The sequence below is a fragment of the Labeo rohita genome, unplaced genomic scaffold (assembly GCF_022985175.1).
Source record: "Labeo rohita strain BAU-BD-2019 unplaced genomic scaffold, IGBB_LRoh.1.0 scaffold_254, whole genome shotgun sequence".
Taxonomy (NCBI): Eukaryota; Metazoa; Chordata; class Actinopteri; order Cypriniformes; family Cyprinidae; genus Labeo; species Labeo rohita.
Window position 1 is genome coordinate 64,136 of NW_026128814.1, and position 27,703 is coordinate 91,838.

The 27,703-nt window shown below is 38.2% G+C and overlaps 2 protein-coding genes across 3 annotated transcripts; both read right to left on the reverse strand.

The window, feature by feature from the left end:
• Nucleotides 1-5,075: 5,075 nt before the first annotated feature.
• LOC127159833 (CD209 antigen-like) lies at nt 5,076-6,467 on the reverse strand. The gene is made up of 4 exons (XM_051102567.1): nt 6,343-6,467; nt 5,680-5,965; nt 5,250-5,334; nt 5,076-5,183 (listed from the first exon to the last, which is right to left on the reverse strand). The coding sequence occupies exons 1-4, from the start codon at nt 6,449-6,451 to the stop codon at nt 5,076-5,078; spliced, it is 588 nt and encodes a 195-aa protein (XP_050958524.1). The 5' UTR covers nt 6,452-6,467.
• A 10,379-nt stretch (nt 6,468-16,846) lies between these two features.
• On the reverse strand, nt 16,847-27,323 carry LOC127159827 (myosin-8). 2 transcript variants are annotated; one of them, XM_051102561.1, is made up of 6 exons: nt 27,191-27,323; nt 25,017-26,990; nt 24,821-24,930; nt 18,329-18,432; nt 17,834-17,954; nt 16,847-17,329 (listed from the first exon to the last, which is right to left on the reverse strand). In XM_051102561.1, exons 1-6 carry the CDS (start codon nt 27,321-27,323, stop codon nt 17,228-17,230), a joined length of 2,544 nt encoding a protein of 847 aa, XP_050958518.1. In that variant the 3' UTR covers nt 16,847-17,227. The 2 variants fall into 2 exon arrangements, with proteins under 2 accessions (XP_050958518.1, XP_050958519.1); XM_051102562.1 differs by lacking the exon at nt 16,847-17,329 and having other exon boundaries at nt 18,329-18,476.
• Between the last annotated feature and the right edge of the window lie 380 nt (nt 27,324-27,703).

Here is a 27,703-nt window from a genome sequence, read left to right on the forward strand (position 1 = left end):
TATTTACAGTGCTATTTGAAATGAAAATGGCAGCTGGCATCAAAAGCAAAACAGTATATATTTTAGCTTTAGATTTTTGTTTTTGGCTGTCATATTGGTCCAAAAAAAAAAAAAAAAAAAAAAAAAACTGAGCAACTCTTTTTTAAATTTACTTATTTTATTATTATATATTTATTTCTTTTTGATGTTGGTTTTCCCAAAGATATATTGTGTTCAGGTGATGAATATGTTTTCATTTGAATGATTCTCCTTTTTTTTCTCCTACAGTGTCCTGGAGCTCCAAAACGGAATTCACCTCCAAACACAAGGTTTTGATGGACAGAACAAACAAGGAGAACAAAAACTGAGAGGATTGGCATAAGGTCAGAGACAGAGGGGTTTTAGAAAAAAAAAATAATTTGATGGGTAAGTTTTGTGTACGCAATTTTCTTGCTGTCTAGATTACTAACATGCTTAGCTCATCATCACTGTTAATCATAGTTTTACATTGCCATATCAATCATTACTGTTAATGTTGTGGTAGTATTTATTAGTTTGCTGTTTACTTATCTTTATTAATGCTAAATTATGTTTTAGAGGTTTATGAAGGTACTATTAGTGCAAAACTATTAATAGGCCTTAGTAATTAATTCAGCATAATGAGAGAACAAATCGTTTGGTAGCTAGCTATGGCTAAGTTACTTTTTATGGGTTGCTTTGTGAATATTTTAGTTTTGAAGTAAGTTGTAAAAACCGTGTCAGATTTTAGTGGTCATGGCTTCAAGTGTCATGGGTATATTATTAATGTAGTAATTCTAAGACTTATTACCCATGCAATTTTCCTTGAATAATACAAGACTGGTATAATCGTGAAATAGCTTAGTTTTATTTTATTATTATATATTTTTTTCTTTTTGATGTTGGTTTTCCCAAAGGTACATTGTGTTCAGGTGATGAATATGTTTTTATTTGAATGATTCTCGTTTTTTTTCTCCTACAGTCCAGTCCTATAGAAACAAGCAGATTTTGCCTCCAAACACAAGGTTTTGACATGGACAAAACAAACAAGGAGAACAGGAACTTTTAATTGGCATAAGGTCAGAGACAGAGGGGTTTTATGAAACTGTTGTGTCAGATTTTAGTGGTCATGGCTTCAAGTGTCATGGGTATATTATTACTGTTGAACGCAATCATTAGCAAAACCACCAACTTTATTTGCCTTTTACTGTATGTTAGACTGTAGAACAGGTGCAAAAATTTCACACCTATTCTGATTTATAATGCACATAATTCATAATTGCTCATGTTTGCACTTATTTATTCATTTATTTATGCAGTTAATTCATATTTTACAAATTTATATGAGTGTTGTTTAAAAAAGTTTCAAAAAAGTATTGTGTTCAGGTGATGAATATGTTTTTATTTGAATGATCCTCAGTTTTTTTCTCCTACAGTGTCCTGGAGAGGAAGCATTATGAATCATGCGCCTCCAAACACAAGGTTTTTTAACGGACAGAACAAACAAGGAGAACAGGAACTGAGAGGTAAGTTTTGTGTATTTTTCTTGCTGTCTAGATTACTAACATGCTTCAAAGGTGGGCGGGAGTTTTGGGGAAGGTTGGGGGGTGCGTGTGTGACAGCAATGCTCACTATAAATAGTATTATGTACGGTGAGCCTTGCAGTCACACACGTCTTTAATAATTACTACTGATAGTGATTGTTATTATTATTATTTTAATTTGTAGACTAAATAAATGTGCACTTAAGACAGTAAACTGTTTATCATAATGAATGCTTTATTTTTAAATAACCTTTTACAGTTTTGGAAATGAGTTTGTGTACTATTCATTCTTAACATGAAGACTTATTTTGGAGATTTTATTATAAGCTTTTTACCCAGAGTTAGATGTTTCACTGTTAATGTTATTATTAAATAATTAATTATTATTTCATTGCCTTCAGTTTGAGAGCAAAGGAATGACAACTTAAACTGTACATTATTTGTTTTGTATTGCTTTTTACCTTCTCCTCTCCAAACTTTAGTTTTTTATTGTTTTTTTAGCAAATTCAGCCAATTTTATATTTTGAAAAGTAAAGCAAAGCCGTCTGAACTGCGCTCTTCACTTATTTTATTTTGGTGCGTTAAAGTTCCATGATCCACACTTACAAAACAGTCTTATTTTTAGCTTTTATTTTACATTAATCAGCAATAGGATAAAACACAGGTGTGGTTTAGCAGCTATCCTATTGGTGATTAATGTCAAATAAAAGCTAAAAAGAAGACTGTTTTGAAAGTGCGGATCATGAAACTTTAATTGCTTTGTCGGTGTTCCATGGTCTCATATAGCCTATTTATGAAAAATAAAGTTTAATAAACGCAATACAATGCATCCTGCACCTAAACAGGTGGCCTGGTTGAATCTGGGGGCGGGGCCACAAATCTGTGAGTACAGTTTACAAACCTGTGGGAACGGATTGCAAAAGCGTGCGCACGGATTATGAATTTGTGGGTACAGATTCAAAATCCGAAGGTACGGTTTACAAAATCTGAGCGCACGGATTGGAAATCTGTGGGTACGGTTTGTAAACTGAGGGAACAGTGCAAGTATTTGTGAGTGGGGTTTATAAACTAAGGGGACAAATTGCAAAACCGTCGCCACGGTTTTGAATTTTTTTTTTTTTGTCCTACAGGTGACATCGCAGGCTCCGTAAATTATGATGTACAGTATATGGAAAATATGTTTTTTGAAACTCAAACCGCATAAACTTAAGATATCACCTTTACTTGACAAAGGATCATCATTGTATTTTAGATAAAGTAGGATATCATGTGATTTTTTTTTTAACACTTTTTTTGCGCATAATATATAACAGACTACATTGTTACATTAAGTATATTTGTTTTCATAGCATTGAATATGTACATTGTAGGACAACATTTGCAGGTTGTGAAATAACACATATATATAAAAAAAATCAAATGTGTGCATTGTATCTATGGAAGATTGTAGGAAATTTCAAAACATATGTTGTATATCTGTACATTTGTAAAAGTCACATTTCCAAAAATTTAGGACCCACCTTCTGTCATTCATAAACAACTACCACTCCAAGTTTTTAGAGCATTGTGCAGTTCTAACTTTTTGTTTGTTTTTCATTCTTTAGATGCCCTACAACAACAACAGCTGAAAGCTGAAAAAAAGGAGGCCTCAGAGTTTGTCTTTGCTTCAACAGTTCAGAAATATCTTTGTTATGCCCCAGAACGGCTGGGGGGAATTGCTCGTGGTGGAAAACCATAAGTTCAGACTTATGTCTTATTATCTGTTTTGCTGAGTAAATACATTTCAACTGTACTAATAATGTTTCAGTCATCTGTTGTGTTTCTGTCTTGGTTGTTTCTATTTGCATTTGACTGAATTTTGCTGAGGCAGGTTGCAATTTTTATATGCTATTATGGTTTTCCAGTCTCTTCTCTTGGCAGTTAGATTCTGTTTTATAAATTCAGAATTAACCATCTCTTCTAATAGTTAAAGTCATTTTGTCATCCAGTTTATAATAATTTGTATGTAAGTTGTAGTGTGTTTTATTATATAGTTGTTTTATTCTAATTGTGATGTTACTTCCTGTTTAAATGGGTATGGAGCATAAATAAATAAATACGTTTACATGTAAACTGAAGGATGTTGAGTTACTGACTTTTTGTTTTTTTCTGAAAAAAAAGCTTTTCAGCCCTACATGGTCTCTGATTTAAAGAAATAAATCAAAACGGACATGATTTACTGTCATAGAATCTTGCTGTACATAAAGCAAGACTGAACTAAAATTGCTTCAATGTTGATTCAATGTAAAATAAGTGATTTAATTTAAGTTGAACAAATATTGATTTTATGCCCATCTTGATCTATTTTTCATCGTTGAAATAACATTATTTCAGGGTGCTAAATTTCAAAATTCAATGACAAGTTGGTTGATGCTTTAATGTTGATTCAAAATTCAATCTGGGCAGTTTCTTCTCATTTATTTTTTTCAGTAATTTCTGAAATCAGTTATCATGCCATTCAGCTCACTAATTCATGAATTAACAATACTACAATACCACAATGTCGAGGCTCATGCCAGAAAAGTCTTTCTTCATTAATGAAAAAAATAATAAAATCACATGGTCACATGACATTATGAATTTAAGTTTGTCAGCTGAAGCTGTGTGTTTCATCAGCTGAGATCTACTTCTTTACATGATTTTGCATGTCCAAAAATGGGATATTTAAGTAAAACTGGATTAAATGGTATATATGGTTTCTTCAGTTTATTTATTTTTTCCATTAACAACATTAACAAATTTATGTTTGTCTTCCTCTCTGATCACTTCAGTCAGATAAACCTGCTCTCTGCTGCATCCTGCTGGACTGGAGGAAATCTCTCCATAGAGCAATGAATCCAGCAGATACACAAGGAGGAAGTATGAAATTAAAACAAAAAATGGTAATGATGGTAACTGAACATTTTATTCAAACAGACATCAATTCAACCAGCAAATGAGACTCATGATAACAGCTAGACTAAGATCATATTAATATAGCACTGCTTGTGATGAGCAAAACATGAACACATCAGAGGTTTGGTGTCTCAGATCACCCTAATTCACACATGAGAAACAGTAGTTTATTTCTGCAATAAGAAAATAATATTAATTTCTAAATTTCCTTCTAAAAAAAAATCATATCAGCTGACTTTTTTTTTTTTTAAAGACAGGGATTAAATAAGAAATGATGCGTTCAGCTCACCTTTGAACCAAAACCTGAACAACATGTATCAGATTTTCAGTTTTTCAGGAAAACAAATTAATGAATCAGCAAAACTCACAGTACAATAGCATGTTTCAAGAGTAAACTAAAGTAATACAGAAGCTTGAGCAGAAGTGAAAATGAAGAAAAAGAGAAAGAGTTTTCTTAATTTAATTTACAGTATTTAAAGTATCTTTATTTGTGGTGTTTGTGGAAGAGTTTTGTTTTCAGCTGTTTTCTGTAGGTTGCGATTACCTCATTTTTATGAAGAGAATCAAAAAGACTTAAACAAATACAGCGATGTGTATCACTTACCCTCGATTCAGTGGTGAATTATCCACCCATTTCATGTTTCCCTCCTGCTCTCTGTCAGACAAACCAATCCACACTCTCTCTGCGGTGAACGAAGACATGAACCTCTGTGAATAAAAACAGGAATAAGTGTGATTCCTCTCATTCAGTAACAGACACTCACACAAACTCACCTGCTTCTCTTCACTGTTGATAATGACCAGATCAGCACCACGATCCCTGCAGTGCTGCCTGCTGTCAGACCAGCTCTTCAACTCACTGGATATGAAAAAAACAAACTAAACCATAGATTTTCACACACACACACACACACACAGAAATGAATAAATAAAACACATAATTTTAAAAACTGTATTTATAAAATACAAAGAAAGAAAGAAAAACAACTTGCATGAGAACAAATGCGAACTAACCTCGTCCAGAAGCATCCATGTTTAGTTCCAAACTCAGAGAAGTGACTTTGCTTTCTAACTCCATGTTCTTCTTATTCAAAGATTCAATGCTTCTCTGTAACCGGTCTTTCTCGGCAGTGAGATCTTTGACTCTGGTCTCCAGCTCCAGTTTCTTCTGACTCAAAAAAAAAATCCAACGCTTCTCTGTAACTGGTCTTTCTCGGCAGTGAGATCTTTGACTCTGGTCTCCAGATCCAGTTTCTTCTGGCTGATAAAGTTAAAGTTGTTCTGCAGTTGGTGTTTTTCAATCATTAGATCAGTGTAATTGTCCTGTAAGCTGTTGATGGTTTGATTGAACTCTTCAACTGTGTTCTTGTAACTCTTTATCAGGTCTCTCTCTGCTGTGATGGTGATGTGCTGCAGTATGATGAAGACCAGCAGAAGAACACAAATGAGCCCGAGACTCACTGTGATCAACACCAAACATCTACTTCCTCCTGACAATCATGAACAAAACACACAAATATAAATTAGTACCCTTCATATCAATCAAGTTTCAAATTAGCGTTTAAGGTAGTTTTTGTCTTTGTCTCTTTGTCTTTACATAATGCTGCAGAGCTTTTATATTCTGTTGTAAGACAAACATAGCTATGCAGTAACAATGTTGCTATATGGTAAAATATCCACACAAGACTATGTTGAAAAAGTAGATGAAAAATAATTCCATGTTAATACATTTAATATAAAGGCAAAATCATTGACATATTGTTCTTGGAATAAATATTTAAATTGTATGTAACTGTTCTCATTTCCTGACACTATTAACAACGCCATCTGAAACACCATTTCTGTTTTAAAGTATTTTTTTGCTTACTGCGCTTTAGATCTTTTCCTTCATCCTGGCCTTGACTCTGAATTTGAGGTCCAGTTGTGTTCCTAATATCTCCACATTCAACATTTGCATAAATGGCCTCTAATTCCATTATTTACTATGTCTTACAGTACGTCTTTACAGATGATGTGTCTTCAAGAGTGCTAAATGTACACAGGAAGTGGTTTCATTTCAACCATTTCCTCAAACATTACTGACACCGTTAATAACACCATCTGCGACACCACTTCTGCTCTAAAATAATTTTCTGCTTACTGAGCATTAGATCTTTTCCGTCATCCTGGCCATGACTCTGAGTTCGAGGTCCAGTTGTGTTCTCAACAGCTCTGTGTTCAACATTTTCATAAATGGCCTCTAGGTCCATTATTCACTATGTCTTACAGCACGTCTTCACAGATGAACTGTGAATAATCACTAGCCTTTTTCAAATGTGCTAAATCTACATAGGAAGTGGCTTCATTTCACATTGGTGTGAATAAAGTACAGCTCTCTGCAGTTATGTTATCCACTTCAAAAGCCAACACCCAAATAGACCCAAACAGCCTTAAACAGGCCAAACGGGATCTTCTTATTGATGATGCAGGAAACAAAGCAGCAAGGCTTGTGGCTAAATGGGATACAGCTACAGGTGGAAGTGATGCAAAAAAAAAAAAAAAAAAAAAAAAAAAAAGCAAAATAAAATAACAATAAATTAAATTTGCTGCCTGTCAGATTGTGTTTTAAAAACATTTATACCTACCCCAATCCTAAATCTACACTGTAAACAAAATTTTAGCAACATTTAAGGTTTTAAGGATTAAAAAAAATTAAAAAAAAATTAAAAACTGTATTTCCTTAACTGATATAAGGTTAAAAACCCTCAGTGCAGCTTGAGCTGGAGGCTATGAAGAAGCAGATTCATGATCTGTTGGAGAGGCAGGCCGAGCTGAGAGAGCAGAGAGCCACTCTGGAATCCTCCCGGGTACGTATACAGCATGATGCTAACACTCCCACCACCTCTACTCTATGTGCTTCTCTGCACAGGTGCCGTGCACCCAGGACGTGATCTCTCCAAGTGTCCTTCACTCCGGCACCGGGACACCACAGACCCTGGGTTCAGCAGCAGCGGAAGACGCGAGCCGGCCCCCTCCACCACCTCCGGTCTTCGAGATCTCCACCCAGAACCGCTTCGCTCCCCTCCGCAAGACGGAACGCGACGTTGTGATCATCGGAGACTCAATTGTCCGGTACGTCTGTGCTACCTTAGCTAAAGGTAAAGTGCACACTCACTGTTTTCCTGGTGCTCGCGTTCTCGATGTTTCTGTGCAGATACCCGCAATCCTGAAGGACGGCGAGAGTGTCGGCGCAATCATCCTGCTTGTGGAGGTGAACGACACCAAGCTGTGGCAGACGTAGGTTCTGAAGAGGGACTTCAGCAGCCTGATCGAGACAGTTCGCAGCACGCCACCCGTGACGAGGATCATCGTGTCAGGACCGCTTCCCACGTATCGACGTGGCCACGAAAGGTTCAGTAGACTTCTTGCTCTAAATGAATGGTTGTAGACATGGTGTAAAGAACAGAAACTGCTCTTTGTTAGTAATTGGAATCTTTTCTGGGAATGTCTTAGGCTTTTTCGTGCTGATGGCCTGCACCCCAGCAGAGTCGGAGAGGAACTCCTGTCGGACAACATCTCCAGGACGCTATGCTCCATTTGACTAGTAAGCCACATCTCAAATAACTTTTATGATGGCTTTTGTTTTGAATAACCTGCCTGATTTATTTTAACTGCTCTGTGTACCCATTAATATACAGGATCTAGACAAAATGACTAGCAACATGGGCACTATCTTCTCCGATACGTTAGAAGCTGTTGCCCTCATCAAATTGAAAAAAAAAAAGTTAGAGTAAAATGTACTGCGCCATGATACAACAGTATTACCCATTCTCTCAAGAAAGAAACTCGTAATCTTTAGCGCAAATGGAGAAAAACTAACTTGGAAGTTTTTAGAATTGCATGGAAAAACAGTATGTCCAGATATAGACAGGCTTTAAAAGCTACCAGGGCCGAGCATATCAGCAAACTCATAGAAAATAACCAAACAATAATGGTTTTTATTTAGCACAGTGGCTAGATTAACAAATAACCAGACGCCACCTAATCTAAATATTCCCTTACAGTTTAATAGTAATGACTTTATGAATTTCTTCACTGATACAATAGATAACATCGACACTATAGATCATGACATACTCTTAGATCAAATACAAAACTATGCGGGTATCCAAGGGGCAGGCTTTAAAGGGGTCATCGGATGCCCATTTTCCACAAGTTGATATGATTCTTTAGAGTCTTAATGAAAAGTCTATAATATACTTTGGTTAAAAATTTTCAATGGTTGTTTAAAACAACACCCTTTTTACCTTGTCAAAATGAGCTCTGCAAAAATCATCCCATTCTGAGGGATTGCTCCTTTAAATGCAAATGAACTCCGCTCACCCCACCCCTCTCTTCTCTCTGTGGAGTGATGAGCCTGTTTACTTTAGCCGAATTTAGCTGCGTTTAGCCGCTAAACTTGCTAACTAGCACATTATTAGGAAAGGCGATTGCAAAGATTCATAAAAAAAAAACCTTATACTCACTTCTGCTGTAAGTGAAGCTGGATCACGAATGATTCGCGTGAACACAGACTGATATATGTAGATCGGGAGCCACATTCCCTTCACAAACAAAGGTAATCTACTGCATCTTCAGCGGCTCTTCAGGAGTAAATGACGACCACTATGTTCATTATTACATCCAGCAACACAACACCTCAATCGCTCAATCTGAGATATTCTTGTCTAACTTACATCCCTGCTCCGGCATCGAAACAATGGAGGTCGGACTGAGACAGTTGATCTGAGGTAAGACGCTCATGTCAATCAACTATCGTGGGAGTGTCCTCTGTTGGTGTGAAGGCACACTGACAGGCAACTGAGAATGGCTCGATTTGAAAAAGGGGATATTATTTTAATTAATTAAAAACCACTGCATGGATTTTTATCATTATAGGGTAGATTTGTACATACACTGCCAACACACATTAATGTTCAAACAACATGAAAAAGTGAACTTAGCATCCAGTGACCCCTTTAAGATGCTTTAGATCCTACCTGTCCCATAGCAAAGTTCACTAAAGGAGGTAGAGCTTTTTCACATTTGGCTCCCAAACTCTGGAACAGCCTTCCTGATAATGTTCTCTCTCTGTTTATATCTAGATTAAAGACACATCTTTTTAGCCAAGCGTTCAAATAATGCATCTCATAAACTTTTACTGCAGTTATAACTGATCAAATGCACATTATTTATCTTTTAGCTCTGGTTGAACAAATCTTTCTTTGTGTAGCAGTAAGACTCCTCCTCCTTAAAACTGATTTACTGGTTGCTCATCAATGGTCCTATCATTGATAGTGAGGGAATATATAAATTTGTGTGGCGTCACATGCCCCTTTGCTCCCTGCGTCACATTTAGTCGCCATCAAGGTTGTTTTGGCTTGTTTGTAGTGTACTGAAGCTCATGTTAAATGTATTTTCTTATAGAAAGACACTTTGACGGAAATCCCGTGGCTGATATTTGGCTGAGGTTGCCCCTCTGCAGGTAAGGGAGTGTTGTCTTGTGTAAGAAATTGCTCGTGTTGCAGCGGTGTTTTTTGTTTCATTTTTAGTTAGCGGTTTTAGTGAGACTGCTCCGGCACGGCGAGTACGGGTGTTTACCTGACATTACGGACGCGTTCTGGACTTATAAAACATTACTTTCTGCTCTTGATTTATGTATTTTTGATCGGTGTCTTTAGAGTGAAATGTGTGTTGACTGTGTGTTTGATGTGAGTTGGTTCCATTGCGCTCAGCTATCTTTTTGTTGTGTTGTGTTGTGTTGTGTTTGTCCTAGTTTGTGCAAGTGTTTCTTATTGTGTTGCTATATTAAGTGTTTGTAAGAGTTATGAGTCTATAGATGTTCGTGCTTTTTGGCTGAGTTGTTTTGTAGTTCTAACCTGTTGTTGTTGTTGTTGTTGTTGTTATTATTATTATTATTATTGTATCTTTTGTTTTGTGTAATTTGTCTTTGATTCAATATTTGTATTTTGTTTATTCTTAGGTCAAATGTGTGGGTAGGGTAACTTGTTTTATTGTAACCCACCTGTGACTGGGAGTGACTGTTTCTTCAGTGCATAATCAGATTTTTGTTTGTTACAGGAGCTGATTGCCTATAAGGCAGGGGCAGATTTCTGGTGTTGGTGCTTCTTTCACGAGTGTTGGCTGGAGTGGTTGTGTGTATGCGCGTATCACCGGTATAAGTGATGGGTGTTTGCTGTGGAGGCCGATTGCGCCCTTATGCCCTGCTGTCAAGGCTCGGTTCCTGTACCTGAGTCCTTGGATGTCCTTGATGACCCAGGTCGCCCATTATTGCATTTGTGAAGTGTGTTATATGTGACTGTTGACCCCAGTGATTGCTTCTTTCCCTTTTTTTTTTTTTGTAATAATCTCCTCTTTCATTGTACTAAATGTGATCTTTTGTATATCTGTGTCTCCTGCCAATTTATTGTGAGCTGACCTGTGTTGCCTAAAACGAAATTTAAATCATAAAGGTCCCTGGGCGAGATCCAGGGTGGCGTAGTCGTGCTGCATCTTTAATTCCTTAGTTGTCTGCCACATTTGCTTGGTTTGAACAGCAGCTACGCTAATTATGTTCCTATTTGTTCTCTGTTTCTGCCATGGGATTGACATCCCGTGGTAACTAGGAATTCACAAGCTTCAGTCTGGATCCAGAACACTTAAGAAGAGATGTTGCCAACCCTGAAACAACATACAGGACTACCAAGTTTTGCTACTAATTTATAGTATTCTTTGTCTGTTTGATTGTCATTAATTGATCTTTACCATACATCTCTGCCATATGTACATCAACTTGACATTGACACCACTAGTAAGCTACTACTAAATATATTGTAAAAAACTTTAATTTGCTGTAAAGTTGCTCTGTATCCTGAAAAGTGCTATACAAATAAATTTGAATTGAATTGAATTTGAATAAGAATTAATTGTGGTTTAGCGTCACAAAAATGACACAACATTGTTGTGCACAAGTGCTCTGGATCTGATGTTTATCTTCCTCTGTTCACTTCAGTCTGATAAACCTGCTCTCTACTGCGTCCTGCTGGACTGGAGGAAATCTCTTCTATAGAGCAACAAAGCAGATAAACAAATATGAAGTATAAAATGTAAAATAAAAAAGCCAAGTTTCTTTGGTAATGATGGTAACTCAACATTTTATTCAAACAGAAAGCTAATTTTACAGACACTCAATATCAGAATAACAGGGTGAATCAGGGCAATCTGGACACTTTAGACTTCTGTGGTTTACTTTGATTGTCACCTCAACACTTAAGACCAACAAATAAAACTCATGATAACAGCCAGAATAAGATCATATTAACATTAAGCTGCTTGTGATGGAGCAAAATATGAACGCATCAGCGGTATGGTGTCTTAGATCACCCGATTCACCCCATGAGAAACAGAAGTTTATTACAGCAATAAGAAAATAATGACAGTTCTACATTTTCCTTCTAACAAAATTTCATATCAGCAGACGGTGTTTTAAGGGGCCCCATTATGTTTTTTTTTTACAAAGTTATGATTTTGTGGGGTGTATAAGAACATGCTTTCATGCTTGGTGATTAGAAAAACACATTATTTTTCACATAATTTACATTATTACAATACATTTCTCCCAGCCTGGCACAAATGCCTCGATTAGTTCCGGGTTTGATAAAGGCCCACCTTCCGAAAAACGAAATGTGATTGGTTAGCTCTCCAACTGCCTTACCAAAGCAGCAAGTTCCATGTACAACTGTTTGCGCAAGCTAGATTAAAGTGATTCTTATGTTTTAAATACGAATATTTTTCTTAACAAATGCATCGATTTGCTACAGGAGGCCTTTATTAGGGTTGGAACTAAAATCTGCAGGAAGGTCGATCTCCAGGAACAGGGTTGGGCACCCCTGCTTTTAGCGTAAAAAAGTAATGGCCCTAGTACTGAGCCTTGAGGTACTCCATACTGCAATTGTGATCAATATGATACCTCTTCATTCACTGCCACAAATTGATGGTGGTCAGACAAGTACAATTTGAACCATGCCAGTGCACTGGCTTTTCAAAAAGTGAAAAAGCATATTAGGACCTCTATAAAAAGCAAATGATGGTTCACAATAAGAATGATTATACTGGATAACAAAAGCAAAATCACAACAAGGCTTGATGTACCCCTTTCTGTTCCCTGCGCATGAGAAATCATTCCAGTTGCTCAGGGCAGGATATGAAAGAATCACTTCAACATGACTGCCCACTATGATTTATCAATGTTTTTTTGTTTTTTTTCCGGGAACACAAACTTATGAATCAACAATACTCAGCATAACAACACATTTTGAGAGTAAACTAAAGTAATACAGAAGCTTGAGCAGAAGTTAAACTGCAGAAAAATAAAAGAGAGAAGCTGTGTTTTCTTAATAGAATTTACAGTTTTTAAAGTGTGGTATTTGCCGATGAGGTTTGTATTCAGATTCGGGAATGATTTTACAAAGACAGTCAAAAAAACTTAAACAAATACAGTGATGTTTATCACTTCTTATTCAAAGAGTCAAAACTCTTCTGTAACTGGCCTTTCTCAGCATTCAGATCTTTGACTTTTGTTCTCCATGCCCAGTTTCTTCTGATTAAAAAAAATCAACGTTTTTTTCAATCATTAGATCAGTGTAATTGTCCTGTAAGCTGTTGATGGTTTGATTGAACTCTTCAACTGTGTTCTTGTAACTCTTTCTCATGTCTCTCTCTGCTGTGATGGTGATGTGCTGCAGTATGATGAACACAAATGAGCCCAAGACTCACTGTGATCAACACCAAACATCTACTTCCCCCTGACAGTACACACACACACAAAAAAAAACAAAAAAAACACATAAATATCTATATTCTTATAATTATTATAAATTAGCCTTTTAATGTAATACTTTTGGCTACTTTTGGCTTTAGATAATGCTGTATAGCTTTTGCAAATAATTTTAAAATACAATCACTGCTATACAATAAAATATAACATACCCAAAGTTTTTTTTTTAAAACAATTATTATAATTAATTGTATTAACACCACCATCAGTGACACCATTTCTGATTTAAAGTAATTTTCTGCTTACTGCACTTCAGATCTTTCCCTTCATCCTGGCCGTGGCCCTTGTTTGAGGTCCAGTTTTGTTCTTAAAGTAGAAGTCCACTTCCAGAACAACAATTTACAAATAATTTACTCACCCAAGATGCTCATGTCTTTCTGTCTTCAGTCGTAAAGAAAATATAGTTTTTTTAAGCAAAGCATTTATTTTTCTCCATATAATATGGTGCCCCCGATTTTGAACTTCCAAAATGCAGTTTAAATGCAGCTTCAAAGGGCTGTAAATGATCCCAGCCGAGGAAGAAGTGTCTTAGTGAAACATTTGTATACTTATTAAGCACAAAAGCTCACGTAACACTAGCTCTGGGATGCGCGTCCACAATGTTATATACTACAGAATCGCATTGAAAGGTCACACGTGACATAGTCGGAACTATAGACCCAGTGTTTACAAAGTGAATGTGCAAAGACTAAGAAAGTGCAAGTAAGTCAAACGCTGTTTACAAACAAAAAGGTACAATGATGTTGGACGATTCTGAAGTTGTAGGAGAAAATGAGATACCCTGCCTTTTTGAGCCGGAGTACACAGACGATGAACAGACAGAGAGAAGAGACTGCTGCGGTGACACAAGCAGGAATCTCAATGCTGTCAAGAGTGGACTATATCTATTCCACTGTCGGAAAGAATCAGCAAGTCAGGTGGTGAGTCGCATGTGACCTTTCGACCTGTAGTACGTAGTGTCATAGATGTGCATCCCAGAGCTGGTGCTACACGAGCTTTTGTGCTTAAAAAGCATACAAATTGTACTTTTTCTGAAAAAAAAAAAAAAAAAAAAAAAAAAAAAGAATGAAAATTGTTTTAAAAGACCCTTCTTTCTTGGCTGGGATCATTTAGAGCCCTTTTAAGCTGCATTTTGGGCCCCACTGAAGTCCATTATATGGAGAAAAATCCTGAAATGCTTTACTTAAAAATCTTTTCTTTATGACTGAAGACAGAAAGACATTCAACATTTCCATAAATGCTCTCTAAATCCATCATTTACTGTGTCGGTCAGTATGTCTTCACAGATGAAGTGCTTGATTTTCAGCATGGTTTATTAATAAATATTCATATTTATCTTTTATTCTAGATTGTCGTTTAATTTTAGACTAAAACCGCTGCACTCTGATTTTGCTGTAAATGTATGAAGAAAACTGCTTTGTCAGAGTGGGGGCATTTCACCCCCAAAAACACCCACTTGGTACTAATTACATTTTTTTTTTAATCAAACTCTACACATGTATCATACTTTATCATTTGTCATTGTCAACTAAGGATAACTATTCTAGACACTTTTTTTTACAGAAAAATTACACAGTCCTTTCATTTCTCATTACCACATTGTGACACTATCAACAACACCATCTCTGCTTTAAAATATTTTCTGCTTACTATGCTTTAGATCTTGATCTTCATCCTGTCCATGACTGTGAATTTATTCCAGTTGTGCTTTCTGTGTTCACCATTTACATAAATGGCCTCTAAATCCATAATTTGCTGTGTCTGATATGTCTTTAAAGATGAGCTGTGATAATAGTAATAGTACTAAAGATTCATAGCAAGTGATTTCATTACATTTGTCAAGAAAACAACTTTAAGTCCAACTTAGAAAGTCTATGCAGAGTGGTACTACCATGTGTCTGTTTTGTTTATTCAACCACATGTTTGCAACCACAGTCTGTGAACACTCAAATGGACTCAAACAGCCTTAAACAGGCCAAACTAGACCTTTATATTGGTGAGCAGGAAACACAGCAGCAGGTGCTCTGGATCTGATGTTTCCTTTTCTCTCTGATCACTTCAGTCTGGTAAACCTGCTCTCTGCTGCTCCTGCTGGACTGGAGGAAATCTCTCTATAGAGCAACAAAGCAGATACACAAGGAAAACATGAAAGGGGTCTTCAGATCAACAAATACACATGATAACAGCTAGAATAAGATCATATTAATATAGAGCTGCTTGTGACGAAGCAAAACAGTATCACATCAGAGGTTTGGTGTATCCGATCACCCTGATTCGCCCCATGAGAGACATAGAAAACATATTTAAGCTGCATATTCATGCAAGACAAAACATGAGCTGCATCACAACAAAACAAAATAAACTTACATTTTCCTTTTTATAGCCACAAATAAACTCCAACTTAGTTCAAGATACCAGTTCAATTCAGCCTTTATTTCCACATTATTTGGCTCTTCTTTGAACCAAAACCTGAATATCATGCATCAAAAGTAAACATTGTACAGAAGCTGTAGAGAAAGTTTTGTTTTGCTAAAAATCTTTGATTGTGATGTCTGTGTAAGAGTTGTGTCTTGAGGACGCTGTGACTTTACTATAGCAGTAAGAAAATAGTGACAATTTTATATTTCCTTTCCCACACATATTCACTACTTTGTATATTGAAACAACAATTAAAGAGGAATTATGCAGTCAAAAATAAGAATAATTATATTATAAGCAAAATTAAAAGGGAGGATGAACCTCATTTCTCACAAACAACTTTTCTCTTCGCTGAGCACAGAAAATCATTCCAGTTGTTCAGGACAGGATGTGAAGGCATCAGTTCAATACAGTCCTCATTTCCACCTGCATCATTCGGCTCACCTGTAAGCCAAAACCTGAATAACAGATTAGATTTTCTATTAATTAACAACAAACCTAAAAAGAGTCTAACCAAGTACAGTACCACACTTACTCTTGATTCAGTGGTGAATTATCCACCCATTTCATGTTGCCCTCGTTCTCTATGTCTGACAAACCAATCCACACTCTGTCACTGACTAATGAAGATATGTGTCTCTGCATGTAAATAAAAACAGGAATAAAGTGTAATTCTTTTCATTCAGTAACAGACAGAAACTCACTCAAAGCAACTCACCTGCTTCTCTTCACTGTTGATAATGACCAAATCAGCACCATGATCCCTGCAGTACTGCCTGCTGTCAGACCAGCTCCTCTCCTCATTGGACATGAAAAAATAACCTGAACCACACAGAAACAAAAACTTTATAAAACTGTTGGTGCTTTTCAATCATTAGATCAGTGTAATTGTCCTGTAAGCTGTTGATGGTTTGATTGAACTCTTCAACTGTGTTCTTGTAACTCTTTATCAGGTCTCTCTCTGCTGTGATGGTGATGTTCTGCTGTATGATGAAGACCAGCAGAAGAACACAAATGAGGCCGACACTCACTGTGATCAACACCAAACATCTACATCCTTCTGACAAATAGGACCAAAACGCAGTTATATACATTTTATTAAAAAAAAAAAAAAGCTCAAATCCACCTTTGCATAATATACAGTTCCCTTACACAAAAATGTATGTTCTTTGATAATGACAGCAGCATTTCTACAATAAAAGCAGGCAAATAAGAAAACATACTGAAATTTTAAGTAATTCCATCTTAATACATTTCAAAAAAACATTAACATTTACTGTTTTTATGGTAAAAAGATTGACATTATATGTACCATTACTCATTTCCTCAAACCTTAGTTACATCATTGTTGCTTCAAATGAAACTTTCTGCTTACTTTCATTTCGAGTTTTTCCTTTATCCTGGCAGTGACACTGTATTTGATCTGCACAAGTGCCCTTACCTTCATTTTCAATATTTCCATAAATTGCCTCTAATTCCATTATTTTCTCTTATGTCTGATGGCATGTGTTCGCAGATGAGTTGTGGTTGAATGATAGGCACAGTTTTGTTTGTCTTTTAAATGACCAACCCTAAACGGGAACTGGAATCATACGTTCAGACACAGAGAAAAACACAGACCTTAATGTTTTTTAATCTGGGACAGAGAGGATGATGGTAGGAAAAAATGAGATGCCTTCATGTTTACAGTTTACATGTTTACTCAAGTGGGTAGCAACAGGATATACACATAGACATAAAGTGTATATGCAAGGATCAGTGTTCTACCAATTATTTACTAAGATAGTATATGAATACATATAATAGCTGATAAAAAAAATGTTGTGAGTTTTCAGTTTATTGGTTATTAGTTTACATTTACCTTCTAACAGATTTAATCTGTATATCCACATTGTGTACGTAACAGACAATAATAAAACAACATGCATATCATGATGGAGATTTACATGATGAAATTAGCTGGCAGTGACATGGCACAAATCTAAAATAGAAATTTTGCAATTACAATAGCAACGATTGCATGAAATATTGCATGAATTATGAAATATCACAACATTTTGGGGTGGAACTAAAAAGTTTCACAAACCCCTTTTCTATTCTGTGAGCATGGCAGATCATTCCAGTTTTTCAAGACAGGTTTTTCAGGCCTCAGTTCAGTACAGTCCTCAATTCCTTGATCATCATTTGGCTCACCATAATCCCAAAACCTGAACATGTGTCAGAAATTAAAACAGAACCAAAATTTTATTCAGCATCTAAGCAATAAGCAAATTTACGTTTATTTATTTAGCAAAAAGCAACTAAAAATTAGAAAAATCAAATGGGCCAACAATACTCGCAGTACCGCAATGACAAGTTTCAAGAGCATTCTAAAAGTACAGAAGTAAAAGCGCAGAAAAGTGAAAGAAATATTTTTACAGCAGCATTTTTTATGAGAAGTGCCTTTAGTTGCATTTGCAAGTTATGTGGTTGCAAAACAGGTGCGCCTTCAGCTGTGATAGTCTCACAGCTTGTTTTTTAAAACAAGAAGAGAGAATTAAAACCCCCCACAAACTAAAAAATAAAGTGTTTTAGCACTTACCCTTGTTTCAGTGGTGAATTATTCACCCATTTCATGTAGCCCTCATTCTCTCTGTCAGACAGACCAATCCACACTCTGTCCTTGACAAATGACGAAATGAACCTCTGTGTGTGATACAGAAATAACTGTGATTCTTCCACTTTCTCTCCTTTTACACAAACAAACACAGAGATAGTACCGCCTATGATAAAATATTTGGGAAAAAAAGAAATGAGAAAATGACCAAGTCAAGTGATTGGGCAATTTTACTGTGTTGCTGATTTAAATGAAGTTCCAAACGTAGGTTCAGGAGGACCCTAATCATTCAGTCCTGTCAGTCATCATTACAAGCCTACATAAGCAGCTCTCATTGCAATGTCCTCGCATCAATTCTTCTTGGCATGCCACACACAGAGGTCAGATGATTCTTGTATTGGCCACCAGGTTTGCACACATCTCAGGAGGGATTTTGTCCCACTCCTCTTTGCAGATCCTCTCCAAGTCATTAAGGTTTCGAGGCTGACGTTTGGCAACTCGAACCTTCAGCTCCTTCCACAGATTTTCTATGGGATTTAGGTTTGGAGACTGGCTAGGCCTCTCCGGGATCTTAATGTTCTTCTTCTTGAACCACTCCTTTGTTGCCTTGGCTGTGTGTTTTGGGTCATTGTCATGCTGGAATACCCATCCACAACCCATTTTCAATGATGGAAGAAGGTTCTCACCCAAGAATTGTCAGTACATGGCCCATCCATCGTTACTTTGATGCGGTGCAGCTGTCCTGTCCCCTTAGCAGAAAAACAGCCGCAAAGCATAATTATTTCACCTCCATATTTGACAGTGGGGATGGTGTTCTTGGGGTCATAGGCAGCATCCCAGCAAGCAATAGTCATCATTTCAACGTCTAGTTTAACTATAGACCCGATATAGTCCGGCTATTTGTAACCCACTTCTAGACCAAATAATCTTGAATTTAGTTACATGTCATTTTTTGGCAAAATACTTGTGAGATATATGATATTTCATCATGTAAGCAAAGTCAACAGCGTTTACAAGGTGTTTGGTTTTATTTCTATATTTCTATATATTTCTATATATATATATTTATAGTCTATTCTAGGGCTATGTTTAGACGTCTATTAAATTTTCACTGACAGCCCAATGACAACCTTATTTTAGCCTAGACGTCTAGGCTGTGTTTCAACGGCTAATATACGTTTTTTAGACCAAAAATTGCTTGCTGGGATTCCTCTGCCAAACACGGCGAGTTGAGTTGATGCCAAAGACATGTTCAGATGGGCCTGTACATGTGCTTTCTTGAGCAGGGGGACCTTGCGGGCACTGCAGTATTTCAGTCCTTCATGGCATAGTGTGTTACCAACTGTTCCCTTTCGAGGAACTCTAACTGCATCCTCTAGGGGTCGCTATGGGGAATGCCATCTCCGTGACCCGTGTCTGAAACCTACATACAAAAACGACAGCAATGTTGGCCGGCGACAGCTTATGACATAATTTTTGGTGCGACTTGTTGCTGCTGGTACATCACTACCAGTGTGACCACAGTATAAAAAGATGCCGGTAGAACATAACATTCTCTTCTTCGTCTTCACTGACCATTTTGTCTGGAGTATGCATTCTGGTAAGAACATTCTTTTTATCATGGTGTGCACTAGTAAGACATTTAACAAGTGCGTGGATCCGTGTCCTCGTTATTTGACACCTGATGACACGCATGGTCTTTGCATCTATTGTTTGGGTGAAGAGCACGTACGCGATGTCCTCGAGGGGCAAACTGTGTGCACTGTGAGCTTTTTTCCATGAAAAAGCTCAGTTCTCGTCGCTCTCTCTTTTCGAGAAAGGAGTGGCAGCCGTCTGCTCCTTGCGGTTCAGGACCCACTGCTGCTGAGGCTCGGAGGAGAATGAGCTTGTGGGGATCGCAAGCGGATCTGGATGATGAGTTAGGAAAGGGACTTTCCCTCTCACACTCATCGGCTGGGGGCGAGGATGAGCTGCTGGATGATGTTAATGTTATTTCCCTGACGTCATCCGATCCAGCAGCTAGTACTCTACTGGGTTCTACCCAAGAAGAGCAGGAGATGTCTCCTGCCCTGCGTATGATGAGCTTCTGGAGGTTGTGGACGGCGCCATTGTCTCGATGAACGCTACCTTTCCGACCATAGCCACCCAGGCTCAGGTGAGTCTTCCATTTCTTCCCGATCTTCATTCGGAGATCGAGAAGGTATGGAAGAGGCCGTATTCTTCGCACATCCATAATTTTCAGCATTCTAATTACGCTAACATCGAGGGGATGCATGAATATGGCTATGAGAAGATGCCCCCTGTAGAAGAGACGCTGGCTAGCTATCTCTCTATGGGTGAGTCATCTTCTCTTAAAACTCCCTCCTTGCCATCTATTTCCCTTCAAGTTACATCTCATTTAAATGGCAAAGTGTATGCAGCTGGTCAGGCTTTGGGTGTGTTGCACACTATAGCGGTGCTTCAAGCTTACCAGGCTGATCTGCTGAAAGATCTGGATAAAGGTCAGGGTTTTTCCCCTGTTGCTGAGCTGCGCCACACCACGCATCTCGCTCTCCGTGCCACTAAGCAGGCCGCCACTGCCATGGGCTGGTCTATGGGGGCCATGGTGGTCATGGAGAGACATCTGTGGGTGAACCTAGCTGGGAAGAAAGAGAGGGGCTTTCTTTCTCAATGCGCTGATTTCGCCTTTTGAGCTCTTCGGTGCCTCTGTCGAGACGGTGGTCGAGAAGTTCAGGGAGGCGAATGCACGCTCAGCAGCCTTTAACCCTCTGGGGTCTGAGGGTGTTTTGGCACCCTGGAGAAGTTTTGTCATGCCCTGACATTTGTGCTTTGTTCATTATCTTAAAAACATATTAATGGCTACATTGAAATCAGCACAAACTGGGCTACAATAATATGCAAGCAACATTAATGTACATGTTTGTGTTTTTGAGAAAACAACGTTTATGCGTGGTTAGTAAAAATCTAAAATTTTTAAGTCACTGAAATAAGGCCATGAAACACATTCAGAACATTCGTGCACAAGACTTTTGAGAAGTGGATGTGCTAGTCTAGAGTTTTTTCTACAGAATGATGTGAAAATCATCTCATTCAGTCATTCACAAAAAACAATATACTTATTTAAATTTTCTAAGACATGTTTTGTGATTTAAAGGGAATATGCGAGGGAGTGACAATGGGCACTAAATATTTAGTGATTCACACCTGAGAGACAAAAGGCCCTCCCCTAATGGGCCATCAATGAGACTGTGACTGTCAGGTAAGAAACAATGTGAGACGATTCAGAGATTGGGGTTTTAGATTATCTGTATTTTATTTATAACACAGTATAATATAAACATACATTATGAAGGTCAACGACACATTATTAAGCACACTGATCTAACCACAGAGATGTGAACAGACATTGTGTAATTTCTGAAAACTGTTTTCTGAATTCTGTTCAACAAGTTACACAAGTAAATCATACCTGATATTTAAGTGCTTGCAAAACTCATCATCAGTAGTCAAGGAACTTGTTTTACCAATAGAAAATCAATGTAGTTGAAGATCTGATGTTGGTAGAGCACGCTCAGAGGAAAAGTTTGCAGGATTCATCTGTTGTGCAGGTATCAGATCACAAACAACTAAAGCAAAACAAAAAACATCTGTGAGCATGTTAATACCAGGACCATTTAAAGAATCCTTGCTAAATAAAATGATTAGTTCTATAATTTCTATCCCAAAAAATATTCATATAGGTATCTGGTCACTAAAATAAATAAATAAATGAATAAATCAGTGAGCATGTTGATAGGCCTGGAGCAATATTGTTACATTAGCAATCACTAATATTGCCCATGTGATTTTATAGCTATCATATGCACACATGCTTTGTATTTATTATTATACAGTACAAAAACAACATCTGAGAAACTAAATTATTATTAAGCACATTATGTACACGTTTGAGCAGATATTTGCTGACGGAGTATTCAACAGTAAGGGCTGGTCTAAGCATTCTTAGACATTACTTTTATATCGTCTAAACATTTGCCCTACTTTAATGTCAATTTGTTTACAAAACATAAAACATTCCTGACGCCTTACAGATGCATTGAAAAGTTGCCTATGATATTTCAAAATGTTGCACTCAATTTCAGACACTTTAGTCAGGAATTATGGTTTTGGAAAAAGTCCAACTGGTAAATGCGTTCAAGTGTATGTCTCAACAACACATTATCTTATCTAATGCCAATAAGAAACATTACTTACACTGTATATGAGATCCTCTCGTCAGCTGCCTGTAGCCGCGCTCGGGTTCTGTTTGTGAGATAAACAAGCTTAGCCCGTTCCTCTCAGCGCGTCCTCATCTGGAGTAAATACAAGGCTTTTTCTTCTCAGCGCCTTAATCCAAAAACGAAAGTATCCGACACAAACACGTTGCTGCTTTGTTTATGAGTTGATGTGGGCGTTCATTTCGCGCGTCTTTCAAGTGGATGTTTGTAATAACAATAGCGCCGCACAGCACGTGGGCGTGAACTAATTAGCGGTAATGAGGTCAGATGGGAAAAACAGGACATTTCAAGCTTTCTATACATATATCTCTCATGTTTGTGTGTCATGTATTTGCTGAGTTTTAGTTCATTTTAGTGACGCATTTCAACTGGATATTCACAGAGACTGAGAAGACTGAAAGGACACCCTGTGTATTTTCTTTATTTACAAAAACCACAAACATTTGTTGATATGTTGAGCTTACACAAATAAAAGTAAACTTTCTACAGATTCAGGTGATGTATTACTTTTATGTGTCCAATCAAAATTGAGGGAGTAATTCCAGTTCTTTTTGCTGTCATCTGGAAAATATGCGAGTGCTCTTGCCGGCGCCTTAGCCGACCCCAGGACGTTAAAACCTTCATTCCTCGAAGATCCAGGTCTGAGTCTCGCTCTGAGGAGCGAAAAACGAGCCCAGAAGACTAGTGTCGCGACTCGCGTCCCTCCTCCGTCTGCGGGTGGTTCTAGGAGGAGGCACGGGCCAGGAGAAAGTAGGCAAGACTTGAAAGAAGTGGGGACAGCGCTCTCACCTGGATCAGAATAAAACCTAAACATCTACACGCTTTCCTCATGCGGTTTTCCATCCATCCCTATCTTCCCCTTCTCAGTTCCCCTGCAACTACCATCATCTCCACCTGACTGAGGTTAGGTGGCATCTTCCTGTGTGCTTCCCACCGGACCTATGATGTTTTAGGTCAGCTTTTATGTTTATAAAAGTTACCTTTACTGATGGTCTGGATCTAGGCTTTGGTTTTCGCCTCCTATATGAGTCATGCACGGGAGCCACAGTGGGTGAGTACAACCCTGTTATTATGTGTCTAGCCTCTTCTGCTGTATTTCTGGGACCTGTCTGCTGTGTTTTTTCTTACAGCCATCACTATGTCTTAGGGGCAACTCCCTAAGCTTTAGGGAGTTGGTACTTAGTGCTCGCCTCAACGTGGCAGTGTGGGTATACCGTTCCCCATAGCGACCCATAGAGGACGCAGTTCGATTCCTCGAAAGGGAACGTCTCAGTTTATGTATGTAACCCTGGTTTCCTGAGAAGGGAACAAGATACTGCGTCCTCTAGTCTCGTCGCCATGCTTCGGACGTAAGCTTCAGACAAAGAAGCGAATATTGTGTTATGGTTTCAGCTGTCTTGAGATCATTGACAAGATCCTCCCGTGTGGTTCTGGGCTGATTCCTCACCACTCTCATGATCATTGAAACTCCACGAGGTGAGGTCTTGCATGGAGCCCCAGACCAGATCTGTTTGATCTCTTGAACCAGACTGTAACGTGTGTAGCCTGTACTTCTTTCTCTGCCATGAGCTTGATATGCAGTACTACAATGGCAGCCACCAGGAGCCCCATACCAAGGTAGTTTGACAGTTATTTTGTGTTTCTTCCATTTGCAAATAATCGCACCGAACTGTTGTCACCTTCTCACAAAGCTGCTTGGCGATGATCTTGTAGCCCATTTCAGCCTTGTGTAGGTCTACAATTTTGTTCTTGACATCCTTGGACAGTTCTTGGCCATGGTGGAGAGTTTGAAATCTGATTAATTGATTGCTTCTGCGACAAGTGTCTTTCATACAGGTAACAAACTGAGATTAGGAGCATTCTCTTCAAGAGAGTGCTACTAATATCAGCTCAATACCTGTATAAAATACACCTGGAAGCCAGAAATCTTGCTGATATACAGGGGATCAAATACTTATTTCGCTCATTAAAAAACAAATCAATTTATAAGTTTTTTGAAATGCATTTTCTGGATATTTTTTGTTTGTTTCATTGTTGTTATTTTGTCTCTCACTGTTAAATAAACCTACCATTAAAATTATACACTGTATGTTCTGTCTGAATGGGTCAACCAGTAAAATCGACCACATGTACACACATTTAAATATGCTCATTCACAACAGAATCACCTTCAGTGAGTTGTATTTGCAAATGATCTCACCTGCTTCTCTTTACTGTTGATAATGACCAGATCAGCACCACGATCTCTGCAGTACTGTCTGCTGTCAGACCAGCTCTTCTCCTCAGTGGACATGAAAAGGAAGCCAGTTGCTTTAAAAAAAACAAACATATAATTGTATTATTTATTTATTTATTTCTCATAAAGTGCAACTACATACAAATCTATTTTTGCAAACCTTGTTCAGATAACTTTTTTAGCTCAGTTTCTAACTCCAGTTTCTTCTGACTCAGAGAGTTAAAACTGTTCTGTAACTGGTTCTTCTCAGCAGTGAGATCATTGACTCTGGTCTCCAACTGGCTTTTCCTAGCAGTGAGATCATTGACTCTGGTCTCCAGCTCCAGTTTCTTTTGACTTAAAGTATTAAAGTTGCTCTGTAACTGGCTTTTCTCAGCAGTGAGATCATTGACTCTGGTCTCCAACCGGCTTTTCCCAGCAGTGAGATCATTGACTCTGGTCTCCAACCGGCTTTTCTCAGCAGTGAGATCATTGACTCTGGTCTCCAACCGGCTTTTCCCAGCAGTGAGATCATTGACTCTGGTCTCCAGCTCCAGTTTCTTCTGACTTAAAGACTTGAAGTTGCTCTGTATCTGGCTCTTCTCAGCAGTGAGATTATTGACTCTGCTCTCCAACTGGCTCTTCTCAGCAGTGAGATCATTGACTCTGGTCTCCAACCGGCTTTTCCCAGCAGTGAGATCATTGACTCTGGTCTCCAACCGGCTTTTCCCAGCAGTGAGATCATTGACTCTGGTCTCCAGCTCCAGTTTCTTCTGACTTAAAGACTTGAAGTTGCTCTGTATCTGGCTCTTCTCAGCAGTGAGATTATTGACTCTGCTCTCCAACTGGCTCTTCTCAGCAGTGAGATCATTGACTCTGGTCTCCAACCGGCTTTTCCCAGCAGTGAGATCATTGACTCTGGTCTCCAACCGGGTTTTCTCAGCAGTGAGATCTTTGACTCTGGTCTCCAGCTCCAGTTTCTTCTGACTTAAAGACTTGAAGTTGCTCTGTGTCTGGCTCTTCTCAGCAGTGAGATTATTGACTCTGCTCTCCAACTGGCTCTTCTCAGCAGTGAGATCATTGACTCTGGTCTCCAACCGGCTTTTCCCAGCAGTGAGATCATTGACTCTGGTCTCCAACCGGCTTTTCTCAGCAGTGAGATCTTTGACTCTGGTCTCCAGCTCCAGTTTCTTCTGACTTAAAGACTTGAAGTTGCTCTGTGTCTGGCTCTTCTCAGCAGTGAGATTTTTTACTCTGATCTCCAGCTCCAGTTTATTCTGACCAAAAGAGTTTAAACTGTTCTGTAACTGTCTGTTCTCAGCAGTGAGATCTTTGACTCTGGTCTCCAGCTCCAGTTTCTTCTGACTTGAAGAGTCTAAACTTCTTTGTATCTGGCTTTTCTCTGTAGTGAGATTATTTACTCTGGTCTCCAGCTCCAGTTTCTTCTGACTTAAAGACTTGAAGTTGCTCTGTGTCTGGCTCTTCTCAGCAGTGAGATCATTGACAACGGTCTCCAACTGGCTTTTCTCAGCAATGAGATCTTTGACTCTGTTCTCCAGCTCCAGTTTGTTCTGACTTGAAGAGTCAAAGCTTATTTGTATCTGCTCTTTCTCTGTAGTCAGATCATTTACTCTGGTCTCCAACTCCAGTTTCTTTTGACTTAAAGACTTGAAGTTGCTCTGTAACTGGCTCTTCTCAGCAGTGAGTTCTATGACTCTGGTCTCCAACTGGCTTTGCTCAGCAATGCGATCTTTGATTCTGGTCTCAAGTTCCAGTTTCCTCTGACTTAAAGAGTTGAAGTTGCTCTGTATCTGGCTTTTCTCAGCAGTGAGATCATTGACTCTGGTCTCCAGCTCCAGTTTTGTCTGACTCAAAGAACTGAAGTTGCTCTGTAACTGTTTTTTCTGTTCAATAAGATCATTGACTCTGGTCTCCAGTTGCAGGTTCTTCTGACTCAAAGAGTTGAAGCTGTTCTGCAACTGATCTTTCTCTGTTTGATCTCTTAAACCAGACTGTAACATGTGTGTAGCCTGTACTTCTTTCTCTGCCGTGAGCTTGATATGCAGTACTACAATGGCAGCCACCAGGAAAATGCATGTGAGGCCAAAGCACACAGTGCTTAAAACAAGACACTTGTTTCCTACTGACAAACCTCCTGCAAAACAGGAAGACATCAAAATTCAAATAAAAGTTCTGATCAGTTTTCTTGTTGAAATAGGCTTTTAAGAAATACGTTCATATACATATATGAACCTTAAAGTGCACTTGTAAAGGTCGAGAACATTTGCAGAAAACCATTCAAAATAAACCATTTAAAACAAACACATGACTTCTGCATCACACCAGATGTCTTACTGTTTTGAGCTCTTGCTTCAGTCTGTTTTTGGCCCTGATTTGGATAAATATCTTCATCTCTGTCCAGTCCCATCTCATTGTACTTGCTGCAGGTCTCATGGTTATCATTTTTATAAACACGCATTAGTTCCATGATCACTTCTCTTCAGTTGTGGAATTTGGGAGTACGAGTGCAAGGTTTAATATAGAGAACCTCCCCTAGAATTTACATACTGCTGACTGTCAAGAATGCAAACATTGATGAACTGTACTGTACATCTGCACAACAAAAAAAGACTGATGTCAAACATGTTGGGTTCAAGGATTTTTCCCCCCATTTATTTAGCCGGAACAGGGTCCAAACTCAACTGTAAAAAAAAAAAAAAGCAAATTGTTTTGTTTTAAATACAGCAAGGAGATGCATTAAAAAGGAACTTGCTACTGCATGTGCAATTATTCCATAAAGTCCATTCTGACCTTTCTATGTAAGTATTATTTGCGCTTTGTGTCACTATGAGCTGATGAACTACAGAC